Source organism: Crocodylus siamensis, chromosome 2 (genome assembly GCF_052110815.1).
Source record: "Crocodylus siamensis isolate JL-2025a chromosome 2, ASM5211081v1, whole genome shotgun sequence".
Classification (NCBI taxonomy): domain Eukaryota; kingdom Metazoa; phylum Chordata; order Crocodylia; family Crocodylidae; genus Crocodylus; species Crocodylus siamensis.
In genome coordinates, this window is record NC_143396.1 from 68489873 (window position 1) to 68509888 (window position 20016).

The 20016-nt window shown below is 47.7% G+C and overlaps 1 protein-coding gene across 1 annotated transcript; it reads left to right on the forward strand.

Moving 5' to 3' along the window:
* Positions 1 to 508: 508 nt before the first annotated feature.
* LOC149870378 (uncharacterized) lies at positions 509 to 19874 on the forward strand. Its single transcript, XM_090034508.1, has 5 exons — positions 509 to 835; positions 3524 to 3660; positions 7085 to 7246; positions 7433 to 7680; positions 19672 to 19874. The coding sequence occupies exons 1-5, from the start codon at positions 509 to 511 to the stop codon at positions 19872 to 19874; spliced, it is 1077 nt and encodes a 358-aa protein (XP_089890634.1).
* The last annotated feature ends 142 nt before the right edge of the window (positions 19875 to 20016 follow it).

The following is a 20016-nucleotide window of genomic DNA, read 5'->3' on the forward strand; positions in this document are numbered from 1 at the left end:
ACATTTAAAATTGGAAGACAAAGAGAAAGAGAAGGAAAAAAGTTGCTTAGGAAAATCTGATGCAGATTGGAGAAAGACTAAGGTTATCTAAACTGTGAGCTTGCAACTGCTAGTATATGTGGATCTGTAGGTTGTTTCAGTTTGGTGGTTTTTATCCACTTGACATTATATTTATATTTTGTATTAAGTGAAAAATACATAATACTAATAATAATATGAAGAGAAGGCCAAATTTAATACATATTTTAGGTTTACCTCTACATTTCCTGAATTCTGAGCAATTGATTTCTCTATTATAAAGTATTGAATTAATTATAGTGTTCCTGTCTAGAATATATTATGGTAGAAACCCTTGAGGAAACCTGAAAAAAGACAGAAATATCAATCTCATCAAGACTAAATGTACTGGAAGCAGACAGTAATATGTAATTACAAAAAGTGACCAAATTTAATTTGGACTATTATGTAAGTCATTTAGAATTTGCACTTCCATGAACTCCTAGGTCATATGGACAAGATCACAGCAGTTGCAGAAACCCAGAAGGATCTCATGGTTGTTACAGCATCTCAGGATGGCACTCTGAAATACTGGGATTTGAACACTGGTAAAGCCACCTTCACTTTGCGTGGGGCTGGGAAGAACATTGACTCTATTACTGTGTGCCAAGAAAATAGGCTGGTTGCAGTGACTGAAAAAAACTCCCTTAAAATCTGGGATCTTTCCCTGGGAAAAGTGATCTATAAAGCTGATGGTTTTCCAGACACTCCAATACTGACATCTGCAATGAATGGGCAATTCCTTTTGGTCTTTTTTGATGGAAGCCTGCGAGTCAAGGTGAGATTTGTTTTTTTAATGTTCTCTGAACAAATGATAAGGACAACTTGGTTTTCAGTAACAGAACAGGCATTTTACAGAAGTATTTATTCATATAATAACAAATAGCCTTAACCATTTAAAATAGCATATCAGTGAGGTGAGTGCATGCATACATTTTATGCTCTTTTAATTGGCTCAAAATAAAAAGATCACCTGAACATTAAAATGGGTGAATTATAATTTTTAAAGAGTATCCAAATATATATTAAACTTAGACGTGTGACTGAGTGCTAATATGTATCCTGGAATGGGAGGATGACAGCATTTTAAGAAGACACACTGGAGCTCCTGTAAAAACTTGTTGGCATTCTGAATAGTTGTACTATTTTTTCAGGACATACATGTCAGCAGACAATATGAATGTGGTGCTGAAAACGTGTACACATAATTAGAACTTATGCTGCCCTGCAAGCACTGGGCTATGTACCTTTTTCAAGTTACAAATATAAGCATAAAGTGATGTGGAAAGGAAAGATGGGTGGAGACAGAGCTAGATAATATTAATGTAATGGGAAAACCTGTAAAACACAGTAATTCAGAAAAATACATTTGAGATGAGCAGTGTTCTGTGCTGGTAGGTTTTTCTGAACAAGTACCTTGTAGGCTCAGGTAAATATTAGAATACTTAGTATTATTATGGCACTTTTCATCCTTGATGCACTGTAAACTCATTAGTCAATTAATCTCTCCTATCCCTATTAAGTAGGAGAAACTAAGACAGAGAGGTTAAGTGACTTACCCAGACAGCAGCTATATATACTTCCTATCACAACTGTGGTCATAGGGAAACAGTTAGCTGAACAGACCTTCAAAATTTGTCATAGAACTCAATGTTGTTGCATATGATAATGTGCCAATTCTCACTTCAGAATAATTATTCTTCCAGGCCAATAACCTATGTAACCGTGGCCACTGACAGATACCTTAGAGGAAAGTGCAGAAACCCCCCCAGATTCCCTCCTCCACTCCCTGACTTCCCTCGCCCCTCCCAACTCAAAATGATTTGCTCATGGGATACTATTCTTCTTAAACATCTTCAGCTAATAGTTACCCTGTGTCCTGAAGAATGAGACTTTAATAACTCTCATTAATATTTAATCCCATCTAATAGAATCTTTTGGATGGGCTCCATTTTTCAATATTTCAGGGAGGCTGACATTTCTTTATTTAGTTTAACAATTAATCCAATTAAAACACCCAGTTTAAAGATAGAGTGAGTAGATCTTCTCAGACTATTTCTACCCAAAGAAGATTTTCAGTGGTAATGTGTCAGTGGAAAATAACCCACCAGAAAAGGAGACTAACTAGTTGATGTTAAATTAATAATTATGATGTTCAGTGTCCTGAACAATTGCTGAAATGTACTGCAGGGTTTTTAATGACTGGAAAATGAAGAGGAGAAAACCGTAGCCTTTTGGGAGGAAGGTTAACCCAAATCCAAGATGACTTTGAATTAAAGATGCCCCCCAATAATTAGGTGCTATACATGGAAAATTATAAATTGTTGATAATTTTCCATGTATAGCATCTAATTATTGCAGGATCATATTAAATGTGTTCCTTTAGCTTCTGCAACATGGGAAGCATCAGCAGTGGGGGCAAATGGCAGGGAGAACAGTAGTGGGGGGATAGGTAGTAAGATGCAAGTGGTGTGAGGGGGCAGGCAGTCTGACCCCCAACACTGTGCCCCCATCACCACTAGCCCCCTATTTGTGCCCCTGCACCTGTCCCCTGCCTCTCCCCCATCACTTGCCCCCCTGCCCACTCCCAGATCTGTGCTGGTACCTGCTCCCTGACCCACACCAGTGGCTCCTGACCCACCACAGCTACTGCTAACTCCAAAACTGTTGATCCCAGGCAACAGTGGTAGTTCTGGCTCCAGCCAGGACCCCAGACCCTGGGCCCCTGTTGGAACTGGAGCTGGCCCCTGTCCCTGCCACAAGCCATACTCTAATCCAAGTTGAGGCTTTTTTCCCACCTTGAATGGGGAAAAGAAAACCTTGATTTGGAGTACAGAGGTGCTCAAACTGTGGTCTGCAAGCTGCATTCAGGTGGTCCGCAGAAAGGTGACCTAAGGCGAAAGCTGAGAAACACTACACCCAACTTCCCAGAACTTTGCTCAAAAAAACAGGCACATCTATTGCATTAGAAAGGTAAGACTACTGATATTAAAATATGAGTTGTGTGCTTTGATTTGTAGAACAAAAAAAAGTTTAAGTGGTCCACCAGGGCCCTCGACAATTTTCAAGTGGTCCATGAAAAAAAGGTTTGAGAACCACTGATATGGTATATATGAACTTCTCTGAGCTGCCATATTAGTTTTAAATAAACTAATTTGTGATCCTCTTTCTCTCTGGATTTTGTGTATTTCTTTCCCCTCCTCTCTCAATTACTTCTGGCAGTTTCTCACTTTGTGTTTCTTCCCATTTTGTTTCAGTTTCTGCCTATTTACTGTTTGAAGCTCTTTCTTCTTGACTGTTGCAAGCATCTAATTTTTCTCCTTTACTTCTTCCCTATCTCCTCAAATAACGTCACTTGCTTCAGATATTGTTCTAAGGCCCAAAAAAGGGAAGCACAGGAAGGAGGGTGATAAGCAAGGGCAGCTATGTCCATGAACCTGTACATTAAATTACTATCTGGTTCTAGGTGTTTGATTTGACTGATTCATGCCAGCTGCTCCATGAAGCACACATTTTTGCAGAAGATGATGCCCCTGTACACAAGGATCACTCCATACTGGTATCAAAGAATTCAGTGAAAGACTATGTCCTCTGTGCTTACAGGTTAGTAGAAACTGTTTTACCACAGGTCCATAAACAAATGAAGTCCCTCTTCAAATTCAGCTGTCCTGCCCAGCCTTTCTATCACTGCAGTTCTGCTTCAGTCCTGTCTGCTTCTGTTTTCCTTAGACTTGTATTGTCATTAAACAGTCTGCACTGTAATTGGGCATTAAGCTAAAAGGAATCTGTTGTAGTTATGACCTCTCTCATTGTACCTTCCCTTCCCCTAACACAAATATAACTTGAAATTGGCAAATTGTCTGTGTGAGAAAATATATGTTCTTTTGGTTTATAGTTTCATAATTTCATAGATGTTTGGGTCGGAAGGGACCTATTAGATCATCAAGTCTGACCCCCTGCCCTGGGCTGGAATGAGTACTGGGGTCAGATGACCTCAGCCAGATTTATGTCCAATCTCCTTTTAAACACTTCTCTGGAAAGGGACAGCACCACCTCCCTTGGAAGCTTATTCCATATTTTGGCAACCCTCACTGTAAAGAATTTTTTCCTGATGTCCAATCTGAATTTGCTCTCTTCCAGTTTGTGGCCATTATTTCTAGTTACCCCGACAGGCGCCCTGGTAAACATTGTGTCCCCTATTTCTTGCTGCCCCCCCCTCCCCCCAGTGAGTTTGTAGGTGCCACAAGATCCCCTCTCAGCCTCCTCTTGTGGAGGCTGAAGAGGTTCAGGTCTCCCAATCAGTCCACATAGGGTTTTTTCTGTAGGCCTTTAACCAGATGAGTGGCCCTCCTCTGAACCCTCTCCAGGCCATCCACATCCCTCCCGAAGTGTGGCGCCCAAAACTGGATGCAGTACTCCAGCAGCGGCCTGACCAATGCTGCATAGTAGGGAAGTATCACCTCCCTAGACCTGTCTGCAATGCCCCTACTTATGCAAGAAAGGGTGCGGTTAGCTTTACTTATTACCTTATCACACTGGTGACTCATGTTCATTTTGGAGTTGACTTCAACTCCGAGATCCCTTTCCGCAGTTGTGCTACTTAGAGTGGTACCTCCCAGGCTGTAGGAGTGTTGATGATTCTTCCTCCCCAGGTGCAACACAGGACACTTACCCTAATTAAACTGCATCCTATTCTGTTCGGCCCATTTCTCCAGCCTATCCAAATCAGCCTAGATTCACTCCCTGCTGTCTAGTTTGTGTACCTCCCCCCATAGTTTGGTGTCGTCAGCAGACTTGGACAGGGTGCTTTCTACTCCCCCTTCCAAGTCACTAATGAAGATATTGAATAGTACCGGTCCCAGGACAGAGCCTTGGGGGACTCTGCTGCCCACGTTACTCCAGGTTGAAAATGACCCATCCACCACCACTCTCTGGGTGCGTCCCCCAAGCCGATTTTCTACCCACTGGACTGTATAATAATCTACATTGCTGTGTTTAATAGCACAGTGTGTTCATCAAACACATGTGGTAACACAAATATAAAATACAGACTCACAAATATTTGGTCAGATTGAATACCAAACTGAAAACTAGGAAAAGAGCTCATGCTTCTGAGAAGTAAATTTGTGCTTACGCAGCACAGCAGTGTTTTGGCCAATCAGAAGTTTCATAGCTAATTTCACTGTATGTAAATATTTTGTTCATTGAAAAATGATAGGCTTTCTAAGGAAATAAGGTAAAGCCATACCAATATTTCTCAGTATATTTCTCTAAAATATAACTGTAGTGAAACACAAATAGCACAGCACAGAATAAGGCAGTAAAGCTGTAGTTATGGCATTTTGACAGGGTTACTCTTATGGGTTGTATATGAAATCTAATGAATCGTAGAAAATTTAGAGGGTCATCTAGTCTAACCCTCTTCTCAAGGCCAAATTACCCCTGTCAAAACTATCCCAGTCAATTGTTTGTCTAACATGCTCTTAGAAACTTCCAAGGATAGAAATTCTATAACCTCTCTAAGTGATCTGTCGCAATGCATTAACTGATACCTAATGAAAAAGTAGTTCCTAATAGCCAACCTAAATTTCCCTTGTTGCAATTTAAAACTGTTACTTATCCTTTGAGGCTACAAAAAATAGTCTATCTCTATCCTCTTTATAAATGCCTTTTGAGGATTTGAAGCATGTTATCAAATTTCTTTTCAACCTTCTTTTTCTAGACTATCCCAGTTCTTCCAGCCTCTTCTCATACGTCATGTTTTCTAGACCTCTGATCACTTTTTTCCTTGCATTCTGCTGGACCTTTTCCAATCTGTTTATGTCTGTCTTGAAGTATTGTGCCCAAAACTAAGCACAGTACTCAAAGTAAGACTTCACCAGTTGTGAGTCATTTCCCTTGACTTGCAGGCAGCACTCCTGTTAATACAATCCAGTAATACAATCTAGTATGCTATTGAGTGTTTTGCAGCAAGAGCACATTATTGATTCACATTCAGCTTTCTGTCCACTTTAACCCCTAGGTTCTTATTCCCCAATTTGTATTTGTGTATTTAATTGTTGTGTCCAAAGTGTAGGGCAGCATTTACAGGGTTTGCTTTTTGTGGGTTTGGCTTCTATCTGTGGACTTGTTGGCACTGAATTTATGACCCAGATACCTTGTTCTGAGCAGACCCAAACCCTCAGACTGACCATGACTTCTCCATTTGATAACAGGCAAATTTCATTGACAGTGATAGCAAATAAGAATAATGCAGGCAAGGCAAGCAGAGTCTATATATACCAGTCCCAGAGCTGTCACAGAGGGAAGATATGTCTGGCCAGTAATCAAGCTTCACCTTGAGGTTCTCTCTTGAATATCAGATGTCAGCAGCCTGGAGAGCGAGGGCCAAGGCCCATTCCCATAGTGGGGTGGGTAAGATGTTTTGGTGGTGCGTCCTTTGTTCATGGTCGCCTTGGATTCCCTTCTTGGGGCCTTATGCTGCTCTGAAATCCCTCTGTTTGTATTCTTTATCTCCCTTTGATGACTCTTCATTCCTCAGCATCATTGATATGTTTCCCTGTGGTCATAATACAGTCTACATTTTGTTCTGTCAGCTTATTCCTTGTTTCACAAACCCATCACATGCACACATCTTAATTTGCTTATTTACTGGTTTCTCCTAATTTGGTCCATCCACCAAAGCTGGAAATCCCAAGGGCTCTGCAGTTGGGCATTGTGACCTGGCACCAATGCTGCAGAAACCCTTATCTCTGTTTGGGTACACTGTTCATATTATGGAACAGTGTGGTACATGTCTTCAGTTTCCCAACCAGTGTGTCTTCTGGCTTCAGACACGGTGGGCCTTGAAGGAAACTGTCCCAAACAGGCTTTTTGAAACCAATTCACCCTTGCTGTTCCCCTGACCATCGTTCTAATGAATATCTACTTTACCTACAAGTCAGTTCCTAAAAGTAAACCTCTAAATACCATTTTCTAGCCATCATACTGTGCTTAGTGGTTTGGCAAAGTGAGAATGGTGACATAGAATCTCTAGTTTCATTTGTTCTTCTCTTGACAGGAGTGGAAAAGAAGCTATGGTGTTCAGTGCCAAAAAGGGACAGGTGACTGCTAAACTGACAAGTCAAGAACCAGGAGTTGCAGTTGAAGGAGTAGCCATAACTAAGGAATACTTCCTTGTCATATTCAGGTAGAGGTTGTGTAGAAAATAGCATTCTTCAATATTTTTCAATATTTTTCATAGTGGATGTGGTACCTTTTCATTTATATCTTGCTTGCTGCCTTTGTAAAATACCTTTCTGATGGGATTAGTATCCAGTCTTGGTTTAGTATTTATTTTAAACTAGTTTCTGTACATCTCCTTCATTTTCTGTAGATGCCCCTTCATGGGACAGCGGGATATTGTTCATATAGAACTCTTCAGTGTTGGTACCTTTGTCTACACTCACACACTGAAGGGTTGCTGCAGTGACTTTATTTCCACCTACTTTATTAATCACCTGGGGTCCCATCTTGTGGCATTCAGCTGTATCCCAAACACCAGCACCACTGAGATAATAGTATGGAATCTGGAATCTGAAGAGCATAAGCATCTGGCCAAATTACCTTCAGTCCCTGTTGGTGGTGAGTGACTCCACTTCTGTTGAGCCTTGTTATTGTGAAATGGGTTTGACTGAATTATGTAGGAATTATGTAAAACAGAAACCTTACACTTTCAGTTCTATCCTTAGTCCCTACTACTGCATTGCATTATTATACATATAAGATTTTCACAATGTTGTTATAGGCCAGTGCCAGTGGTCACCAGTCGGTTGATCGGGATTGACTGGTGGGTCCCAGAGCCTCTTGAAGTCAATCCTTGGCTGCCAGGGCTGAACACATGTGCACCACCCCCTGACAAGTCCAGCAGGTCAGTCAGTTGGGGAGGTAAGGGGCAGAGGCCCAGGGGGACATGCAGTGGGACTCGGGACACAAAACCCAGCCCCCAGCAGCAGCTGGGATGGGGCAGGGGATGGAGCCACTCACGGTTCATCTGGGGGAGGGGGCCACACAGCCCAGGAAAGCACTGAGGGGGGCACATGCCTCCAGTTCTGCCCACAGGGTGGGGTGGGGCAGGCTGAGGCTGGGGCCAGGGCAGTGCCGGGCTGTTTCTGGCCGAGCTGTGCTCAAGCTGGGTGAGCTGTGCTCAAGCTGCAGCAGCAGCACTGGGAATAGGGCCACAGGGGGCAGTAGCCCCCTCAATAACCACTCCCAGCGCTGCCACCAAGCATAATGCAGGCCAAGTCCAGTGGGAACAGCACAGCCTCCCCTGCCCCCTGAGGACATGGGGCCCAGGGGCTGGCAGACGTGGGGGATGGCGGGCTGCAGCTGCAGCTTGGAAGGCTGCACCAGGCTGTTCTCACCAGGCCTGCACTCAGTACACGTCAGCAGCGCTGGGAGAGGGGTTGGGGGGGAGCTACAGCCCCTCTGTGGCCCCACTTCCAGTGCTGCCACCACAGCTGCCCGGCCTGAGTGCAGCCCAGCTGGGAACAGCTTGGTGTTGCCCCAGCCCTAACCCACCCTACCCCACCCCATGTGCAGATCTGGGGGCACACACAACCCCATGTCCTCCTGGGCTGCATGCCCCCCCACCCCGGATGAGCCGCTCATGGCTCTGTACCCCTCCCTGCCCTGGCTGTGCAGGGCCTGCCCCTGCCTCACCACTGTTGGGGGTGGGGGGCGGCAGATTGAGGCTCCAGCAGTAAGGGAGTGAGGCTAGGGCTGGGGCCTCAATATGTCTCATCCCCCATGGCCCTTTCCCTTCCCCCCTCTCCTCTCCCCTGCCCACAGTCTTACCTGCTGAGCGGGGGGAGGTAGATCTTTGGTTCCTTTTAAATTCCAAAAGTGATCTGTGACCTAAAAAGGTTGGAGACCACTGTTATAAGCTTTTTCTGTTAGAATCCATGGTGGTTTTATACCTGTTAGAAAGTATGTCAACAAAGATGGCAATATGAAATGTTCTATGGCAAGATGATTAGAGAATAATCTAAGATCCAAATCCTATTTCACATCTTGGACACTCTGAGTGGTACTCAGGCAGCTAACTACAATCCTATTCCTAAGTCTCTGAAATACCATTAATGCAATAGGTTAGTGCAAAAGGTGGGTGGTTTGTCCTTTTTCTTGCTGCTTTGAGTAATTTATTCTTAGGAATGACATAAAGGTGAGTTAGAAAGTTGATCCATGATTGTTTTTGTAGGCACTTATGCAGGATGGAATAGGTTTGCCTTTAAAAACCTGAATACTTGTTATATACCTTAAGGGTAAAATAGGATTTGGATCTAACTGCTCAAAACTAAATCATGTAATGAAAGGGGACATTTTGTAAGTGCATCTCCACCCTTGTCACAAGTAGAGGAGAAGCCTGGATCAAAATTTTGGAGCTAAATACTTCCAAGCTTTGAAATGTTTGGACTGGGATTCAAATTTCATGACTAGCCCTTATCTCCAACATGTGCCAAATCTCAACAACTCCAGACTGAGAAAATCCAGATCTGAATGTCATACTTCGTTAAATTCAGGCATCTTGTAGTCTCAGCATTTCGATAACATTAATGTTGTTATTACTGAAGATCTAAGTTTGAGCTTTTTTAGAACTTCTACAACTTAAAACAATAACTGCTTCTCTCTTGTGTTCACCTTAGCTTCTCTGCATAGTAAATCAACAGACAGCTGCCAATAAGCTACATGCCAAAGGTTTTTCATAGATTTCATAGATTTGGGCTGGAAGGGACCCCGGAGGATCATCGAGTCCAGCCCCTGACCCCAGGGGCAGGAAGTCAGCAGGGATCATAGGATCCCAGCAAGATAAGCATCCAAATGTGTCTTGAAGGCGTTCAAAGTGGGTGCTTGAACCGCCTCCGGCAGCAGTCTACTCCAAAACTTGGGGGCTCGGACAGTGAAGAAGTTCTTTCTCATGTCCAGCCTGAATAGGTCACAGTGCATTTTGTGACCATTCGATCTTGTCATACCTTGAGGGGCTCTGGTGAACAGTCGTTCCCCCAGATCCTGATGAGCACCGCTGATTAGCTTATAGGTGGCTACCAGATCACACCTGAGCCTGCGGTTTTCCAGGCTGAATAGCCCCATTGCTTTCAGCCTCTCATCATAAGGTCTGTTTTCCTGCCCTCTGATCATGCGTGTGGCTCTCTGCACCCTCTCAAGCTTCTCCACATCCTTTTTGAATTGTGGGGCAGAAGAATGACGTCCTGAGATCTCCTTGAAAAGCATCTATGGATGCAAGCCAGCATTTTGCTCGCTTTACTAGCCGCAGCATCACACTGAAGACTTATGTTCATCTTGTGGTAAACCATGACCCCCAAGTGCCTTTCATCTGTAGTGCTAACCAGCGTAGTATTATCGAGCCTATAAGCAGGGTGCAGGTTTTTCTTCCCAAGGTGGAGAACCTTGCATTTTTCAGTGTTGAACACCATCAGGTTCTCGTCCGCCCATTTCATGAGTCTGTCCAGATCCGCCTGGATCACCCTCCTGTCCTCAGGTGTGGATGCTTTACCCCAGAGTTTGGTGTCATTGGCAAACTTGGCCAGTCCACTTCTGACACCAATGTCCACATCATTGATGAAGATGTTAAACAGTATAGGCCCTAGGACAGAGCCTTGTGGGACCCCACTGGTCACAGCGTATCAAGATGATTGGCTCCTGTCGACCACCACCCTCTGGGTCCTACCGCGGAGCCAGTTTCCCAGCCAGTGGATCATGGTGACGTCAAGGCCGCAGTTAGCCAGTTTAATCAAGAGGTGATCGTGGGATACCAGATTGAAGGCTTTTTTAAAGTCAAAGTATACGACGTCGATCTCTTCCCCCTTGTCCAAGTGATAAGTCACCTGGTCATAAAAGGAAATGAGATTGGTCAAGCAAGACCTACCCACAACAAACCCATGCTGGGTATCCCACAAGATATTGCCTTCAGCTAGTCTGTTAAGGATGGCCTCCTTAATAATTTTTTCCAAGACTTTCCCCAGGATAGAGGCCAGGCTGATGGGCCTGTAGTTTACCAGACTACTTTCCTCCCTTTCCTGAAGATAAGCACGACATTGCCCTCTTCCAATCATTGGGCACTTCACCAGAGCACCAAGAGCTCTCAAAGATCCATGCCAGGGGCTGAGCTATGATGCTCGCCAGCTCCCTGAGTACTCTTGGGTGTAACCCATCAGGGCCGGCTGACTTGAAGGTGTCCAGCCTGCGAGGTGTTCCTTCACAAGGTCAGCTTCGGTGAAGGGCAAGGAATCTCCCTCACCCGGGCCTCCCTGACCCATAGTGGGCAGGGCCATCCCATGGGGCTGATGAAAAACTGACGCAAAGTACCCACTTAGCAAGTTCGCTTTTTACTGGGTGTCAGTTGTCAGTTGCCCCATCTAGTTTAGCAGGGGTCCAATGTTGCCCTTGTTTTTCTTCTGGCTCCCCACATATCTAAAAAAGGACTTTTTATTGTCCTTGATATTTGTAGCTAGCTGGAGTTCCATCACAGCCTTGGTTTTCCTGATTTGCTCTGCAAGTTCGGTCTACAGCAGAGTATTTTTCCTTGGTGGCAGTTCCAGTCCTCCATCCTTTGTAGGTCTTTCTTTTAAGATGCAGGAGGTCCGCCATTTCCCTGGAGAGCCAAGGGAGCTGCTGTGCCCTTTTGCTGCCTTTCCTCTGAGACGGGATGGACTTTGGTTGCGCATCTAGGATTGCTCCCTTGAGGAGCAACCACACATCCTGAACTCCCCTCTTCATTGGGTTGTGGCCTTTTAGGGCCTCTCTGACAAGTCTCATTAGCTTGTCAAAGTCAGCTTTCCTGAAGTCGAGGACTTCTGTACAAATGACTAACTTGCCAGCTTTGTGACAAATGGTGAAGGTGATCAGTTCATGATCACTGTCACCTGGCTTCCCTTCAATGCTTAGGTTGCCAATTAGGTCATCCCCAGTTGCCAGTATGAGGTCAAGCAGTGCTTTACCTCTTCTCGGCCCGTAGACTTCCTGCATCAGACAGAGGTTGTCCACACATGAGAGAAAGCTTTGCAGCCGCTCGGATTTGGCCAAGCGCACCTCCCATGAGATGCCTGGGTAGTTAAAGTCTCCCATGACAACCATAAATCGGGATTGTGTAGCCTCAGCCAATTCCCTGGTAAACTCCTGGTCGAGGTCTTGACTCTGGGTAGGGGGTCTGTAGTAGACCCTCACCATAGTATCCCCTGTGCCGTGTTCCCTATGGATTTTAACCCAGAGGGTCTCAGGTCATAGTTTCATAGTTAGTAGGGTTGGAAGGGACCTGAGCAGATCATCAAGTCTGACCCCCTGCCATAGCAGGAAAGAGTACTGGGGTCAAACAACCCCAGCAAGTTGACTGTCTAGCCTAGTCTTAAAGACTCCCAGGGTAGAAGCCAGCACCACTTGGCTTGGAAGTTGGTTCCAGGTCCAAGCCGCCCTGACAGTGAAGTAGTGCCTCCTGATGTCTAATCTGAATTTACACTCTACCAGCTTGTCACTGTTATTTCTAGTCACTCCTGGTAGTGCTTGGGGGAACAGGGACTCGCCCAGTGCCTGCTGGTCCCCTCTGACTAGTTTGTAACAGGCCACTAGATCCCCCCTCAGTCTTCTCTTGTGGAGGCTGAACAGGATCAGGTCCCATAGCCTCTCCTTGCAGGGCCTGCCCTGCTGCCCCCTGATCATGCGAGTGGCCCTCCTCTGGACCGTCTCCATGTTGTCCGCATCCCTCTTGAAGTGCAGCGCCCAGAACTGGATGCAGTACTCCAGATACGGCCTGACCAATGCCGCATAGAGGGGGAGGATCACCTCCTTGGACCTGCTTGAGATGCATCTATGGATGCATGACAAGGTGCGGTTGGCCTTCCTGACTGCATCCCCACACTGCCGGCCCATGTTCATCTTGGCATCAATGATGACTCCAAGATCTTTTTTTGCCTCTGCACTGATGAGAAGGGAGTTCCCCAGCCTGTAGGTATGCTGCTGGTTCTTCCTCCCCAGGTGCAGCACCTTGCACTTGTCAGTGTTGAATCCCATCCTATTCTCATCTCCCCACCCCTGTAACCTGTCTAGGTCCAGTTGTAGCCTATTCCTTCCTTCTAGCATGCCCACATCCCCCTACATCTTAGTGTCTTCAGCAAATTTGAACAGGGTGCTTTTTACCCCCTTGTCCAAGTCACTGATGAAGATGTTGAACAGTGCGGGCCCAAGGACCGAGCCCTGCGGAACCCCACTGCCCACATCCCTCCAGGTCGAGAATGATCCATCCACCACCACTCTCTGGGTGCGGCCCTCCAGCCAATTGGTGACCTAATTGACTGTGTGGGTGTCGACACCACAGTCCCCCAGTTTTTTAATGAGAACGGGGTGAGAGACAGTGTCGCAGGCCTTCCTAAAGTCCAGAAAGACTATGTCCACTGCTACCCCTGCATCTAAGGATTTGGTGACCTGGTCGTAGAAGGCCACCAGGTTGCTTTGACAGGATCTACCTCTAATGAACCTGTGTTGGTTGCCCCTAAGCATAATCTCCCCTGCTGGCCCCTCGTGGACATGTGCCAGAATAATTCTGTCAAAAAGCTTGCCCAGGATCAAGGTAAGACCACCATGAGATGCCTATAGTTTCCTGGGTCCTCCTTCCTCCCTTTTTTGAAGATGGGAACCACACTGGCCCTCTTCCAGTCCTCTGGCACCACACCAGAGTACCACGAGTGCTCGTAAAGCCGTGCCAGGGGTCCTACAATGACCTCAGCTAATTCCCTCAGCACTCTGGTGTGGAGATCATCCAGACCAGCTGATTTAAATACATCCAGTCCCTCCAGAAGTTCCCTGACTAGATCCTCACTGATGCTTGGCCTAGGTGCGCCTCCCCTGGAGCCTGAGGGGGGCCCAGTGAGGGGGTTGATCCAGTCCCTGCTCAGGAAAATGGAGGCAAAGAAGTCGTTAAATAGGTTAGCTTTGTCGTCTGGTGTGATGACCAAATTTCCTAGCCTGTCTTGCAGGGGCCCCACGTTAGCCAGTACCTTCTTTTTGCCCCCTGTGTATTTAAAAAAGGACTTCTTGTTGTCCTTGATCCAGGTAGCTAGTCCCAGTTCCATCTCTGCTTTGGCCTTCCTGACTGCCCCCCTGCATCCCCGAGCAACCGCAGTATAGTCGTCCACCGTGGGTGCCAATGTCAGCTTGCAGGGACGCATAGCTTTCCTTGACATAGAGAGCTACGCCCCTGCCCCTTTTGTCCACTCAATCCCTCCTGTACAGGGTATAGCCATTTATACCCATGGTCCAGTCATGGGTGGAGCCCCACCAGGTCTCTGTTATCCCAATGACATTGTAGTTATTTGCATTTAAGAGGAGAACAAGTTCCTCCTGTTTATTCCCCAGGCTCCTGGCATTTGACCACTACCCCATGCTCCTTATTCACGTGGGCACCAATGACACGGCTTGGAGCACCCCCAGCCAGGTCATGAGGCGCTACAGGGATTTGGGAGCAGGACTTAGGGGTCCAGGAGCTCAGGTGGTGTTTTCGTCGATCCGCCCAGTCTCGGGCTATGGGCTGAGGAGGGAGAGGAGGATCCACGCAGTGAACCAAAGACTCCAGAGCTGGTGTCATTGGGAAGGCTTTCGCTTCTATGACCACAGCCCGCTCTTTGGCAAGAGAGGCAGCGAGCTGCTGGGAAGAGATGGCCTTCACCTCTCCCCCCTGGGGAGGAGGCTCTTCTCAGCCAGGCTGGCTGACCTGCTCCACCAGGCTTTAAACTAAGCCCGCTGGGGGATGGGGGGACTACTGCCACTGCTGGCCCGCTGAGCAATCCTTGAAAAGCCAGCAGACCAAGGCACTTAAGGGAGCCCACTCCTGCCCCAGCCCTGGCACAATCTGTGGGCAAGGCAAGAGCCCCCAAGGGGACACTTGCCTGCCTGTACACTAATGCCAGGAGCCTGGGCAACAAGCAGGAGGAGCTCATCCTCCTGCTCAGTGCAAAGAATTATGATGTCATTGGGATAATGGAGACCTGGTGGGACTCCACCCATGACTGGACATAGAGGGCTATACCCTGTACAGGAGGGATCGTGTTGACAAAAGGGGAGGGGGTGTAGCTCTCTGTGTGAAGAAAAGCTACATGTCCCTGCAAGCTGATGTTGGCGACCGGCATGGACAGCTAGAGACCCTCTGGGTAAAAATTCGTGGGGAATATGGCACAGGGGACACAATGGTGGGAGTCTACTACAGACCTCCCACTCAAAGTCCTGAGCTTGACCAGGAGTTCGCCCGGGAACTGGCTGAGGCCGCTTGCTCCAGGACCTTGGTTGTCATGGGTGACTTCAATTACCCGGACATCTCGTGGGAAGATCACTCAGCAAAATCCGAGCGGTCGCAAAGCTTTCTCTCGTGCGTGGATGACCTCTACCTGACTCAAGAAGTCTATGGGCCAACGAGAGGCAAAGTGCTGCTCGACCTGGTACTGGCTATGGGGGATGACCTAATCGGCAACCTAGTGATCGATGGGAAGCTGGGTGACAGCGACCACAAGCTGATCACCTTCACCATCCGCCATAAAGCTGGCAAGTCAGTCAGCAACACAGAAGTCCTTGACTTCAGAAAAGCCGACTTTGACAAGCTCAAGAGGCTTGTCGGTCAGGCCCTTAGGGACCATGACCCCAGGGAGATGGGAGTTCAAGAAGAGTGGTTGCTTCTCAAGGAAGCGATCCTCAATGCACAAGCTAAATTTATTCCAACACGGAGGAAAGGCAGCAAGAAGGCACAGCAGCCCTCCTGGCTCTCCAGGGACCTAGCGGACCTCCTGTGGCTAAAAAGGAAAGCCTACAAAGGATGGAGGACGGGATTCACCTTCAAGGAGAATTATTCTGCACTGGTCCGGTCCTGCAGGGAGCAAACCAGGAAAGCCAAGGCTGCAACTGAACTCCAACTAGCTTCAAGCATCAAGGACAACAAAAAGTCCTTTTTCAGATATGTGGGGAGCCGGAGGAAAAGCAAGGGCAACGTTGGACCCCTGCTAAACCAGATGGGGCAACTGACAACTGATGCCCAGGAAAAAGCCAATCTATTAAATAGGTACTTTGCGTCAGTCTTTCATCAGTCCCATGGGATGCCCATGCCTGCTATGGGACAGGGAGAACCGGGTGATGGGGATCCCCTACCCTCCATAAATGCTAACCTCGTGAAGCAACATCTTGAGAAGCTGGATACCTTCAAGTCAGCCGGCCCTGACAATCTGCACCCCAGGGTACTCAAGGAGCTGGCGAGCATCACAGCCCAGCCCCTGGCACGGATCTTTGAAAACTCCTGGTGCTCTGGTGTAGTGCCCGAAGACTGGAAGAAGGCCAATGTGGTGCCAATCTTCAAGAAAGGGAGGAGAGTGGATCTGCCTAACTACAGGCCCATTAGCCTGACTTCTATCCTGGGGAAGATCTTAGAAAAGTTTATTAAGGAGGCCATCCTTGATGGACTGGCCCAGGCTAACATTCTGAGGGATAGCCAGCATGGGTTTGTTGTGGGTAGGTCTTGTTTGACCAATCTCATTTCCTTCTACGACCAGGTGACCTATCACCTGGATGAGGGAGAAGAGATTGATGTCATATATCTTGACTTCAAAAAAGCTTTTGATCTGGTATCCCATGATCACCTCTTGGCCAAACTGCCCAGTTGTGGCCTTGGCTCCACCACGATCCGCTGGCTGGGAAATTGGCTCCGTGGTCAGACCCAGAGGGTTGTAATTGATGGCAGTCACTCATTGTAGTGCCCTGTGACCAGTGGGGTCCCTCAAGGCTCTGTCCTGGGACCCATCCTGTTCAACATCTTCATTAATGATGTGGACAATGGAGTCAGGACTGGACTGGCCAAGTTCGCCGATGACACCAAACTTTGGGGCAAAGCATCCACGCCAGAAGATAGGCGAGTGATCCAGGCTGACCTGAACAAGCTCAGCAAATGGGGAGACGAGAACCTGATGGTGTTTAACACCGAAAAATGCAAGGTTCTCCACCTTGGGAGGAAAAACCTGCAGCATCCTTATAGGCTCGGCAGTGCTACGCTGGCTAGCACTACAGAAGAAAGAGACTTGGGGGTCACCATTGACCACAAGATGAACATGAGCCTGCAATGCGATGCTGCGGCTAATAAAGTGACCAAAACGCTGGCTTGTATCCATAGATGCTTCTCGAGCAAATCCCGGGATGTCATTCTCCCCTTGTACTCGGCCTTGGTGAGGCCGCAGCTGGAGTACTGCGTCCAGTTTTGGGCTCCACAATTCAAAAAGGATGTGGAGAAGCTTGAGAGAGTCCAGAGGAGAGCCACGCGCATGATCAGAGGTCAGGAAAACAGATCTTACGATGATAGGCTGAGAGACATGGGACTCTTTAGCCTGGAAAAGCGTAGGCTCAGGGGTGATCTGATGGCCACCTATAAGTTTATCGGGGTGACCACCAGGATCTGGGGGGAACGTTTGTTCACCAGAGCGCCCCAAGGGATGATTAGGTCGTACGGTCACAAACTCCTGCAAGACCGTTTCAGGCTGGACAGAAGGAAGAATTTCTTTACTGTCCGAGCCCCCAAGGTCTGGAACAGTCTGCCAGAGGAGGTGGTTCAAGCACCTACATTGAACACCTTCAGGAGTAAATTGGATGCTTATCTTGCTGGGATCCTATGACCCCAGCTGACTTCCTGCCCTTTGGGCAGGGGGCTGGACTCGATGATCTCCCGAGGTCCCTTCCAGCCCTGATGTCTATGAAATCTATGAAATTTGTGTATAGACACGCAAGTGTCCCCTTAGGGGCTCTTGCCTTTCCTACATTTGGTACCAGGGCTGGGGTTGGGGTGGGATCCCTTATGTGCCTTGGCCTGCTGGCGTGAACCACTCAGTGGGCCAGCAGAGGCAGCAGTCCCCCCATCCCCCAGTGGGCTTAGTTTAAAGCCTGGTGGAGCAGGTCAACCATTCTAGCTGAGAAGAGCCTTCTCCCCAACAGAGAGAGGTGGAGGCCATCCCTTCCCAACAGCTCACTGCCTCTCCAAAGAGCAGACTGTGGTCATGGAAGCCAAAGCCTTCCCAATGACACCAGCACCGCAGTCTTTGGTTGACTATGTGGATCCTCCTCTCCCTCCTCAGCTCATAGACCGAGACTGGGAGGATCGAAGAAAACACCACCTGTGCCCCCAGACCCTTTAGGCCCACACCCAAACCCCTGAAGTGCCTCATGACCTGGCTAGGAGCACTCCGTGTCATTGGTGCCCACATGGATGAGGAGCATGGGATAGCAGTCTGTGGGCTGGAGGAGTTTAGGGATCTTCTCCGCAATGTCATGGATGCGGGCCCCCAGGAAGCAGCAAACTTCCCAGGCTAAGGGGTCGGGGCGGCAGATTGGTCCCTCAGTCCCCCTCAGGATGGAGTCTCCCACAACAAACACTTCGCGTTTGGTCTTGGGGAGAGTAGGGGTGGTAGCTACAGTGTCTTCTGTGTTGCCTGCGGGAGCTGGCAACTCAGCAGGCTCTGCTGGGGCTGCAAGAGGCTCATACCTGTTGCAAGGCTCCAGCAGGGCAGGGGCCTTGGTGTGGCAGGCCTTGGGGCCCTTGACCACCTTGGTTCAAACCCATGGATGGACAGAAAGTGAGGTCCCCTGGTCCCTCCTTGTCCTGGAGGGAGACCGCGGTCTACCCTCCACCTCCCAGGGGAGAAGGGCCTGGCAGTAGGTCTTATCTCCTGCTCACAGTTCCTGATGGCATGCAGTATCTGGACTGCAGCCTGAAACTCCTCCATCTGGTGCTCCAGAGACCCCAGTAGGGACCAGACCCCACAAGGGGAGGTGGCCATGCTTCCAGGCCCCAGAGCCTGAAAAAAGGATAGGCAGCCCCCGCAGCCAAGAGCCAGGGGCTCTGTCTGTGTGAAGCCTGGAACCATGGGCTCTGTCTGGGTGGCTGTCTCTGAGGTGCCAGAAGGGGGTGCTGTAGACCCCGAGGGTGCAGCGCATGCCCATCCAGGTCATGCCACTGGTGGGCTGGCTACGTCTGGGACTGTCTGCTCTGGGGGACTCACGGGCAGGGCCTCGGGCCCTCCCGCTCACCCTCGTACATGAACTCCTGCGCTAACTCTCGCGCCATGCTCAGGAGCTTTCTATTAGTAACTGTGCTGTTTATACAAAGGGTATAGATATTGCATCTTGCCACAAATAAGGCCAGATTCAGGCATACATTCAGGATCAAAGTCAAGAACAGTGCTACCAAGAATGCCCAGTCTCTAGTTCCCATTGACCATAACTTGGATACAAAGCATTCCTTGTGTCATGATAAGGCAGGTATAGGGAGATAGTTGGTTCCAAAGTATATGTGCTTTATAAACAATGCTTTGAAGTTCACCTAAGAGGTGAATTGACAGCCAATGCAAAGTACAGAGCATCAGATAACATGCTATACTTGGCCTGCTTTTCCAAAAACATTAGCAATTAAATGAAGCTAGGATTTCCAAACAGTCTTTAAGGTTGGCTCCAGGTAGGACAAATATGTTCTTATAACTGCAGTATATTCTGTTCCCAGTGGTACAGGCATTTCATTTATTTTTTTTCCACCTAATCTTAAATGTGTAGGTGTGTGCTCTGATCTTCATTACTGTTTAGCTTTTTGTGATGGAGAGAATTGCCTTCGATCGTGGAACCTGGCTTCCAAGATCAACGACAAGTCTTTGACTGTTACTGCAAACAAGCCAAAGAAAATCAGTGGAATACAGGATATTGTAACTGTACAGAACTATCCCAGGCAAGTGCAGAAAAAAGACTGTTCTTTCATTTAGAGAACTCTTCCCTGTTTCAGGCAGCATTTCAGGCAAGATGTTAGATTTGGGAAACCACTGGTAAAGTCTTTCAAAGGAGATGTTTCTCCACTGCTTTTCCTTGTAAACTGTGTGCTACTTTGGGAGTGATTCTATAAATCAT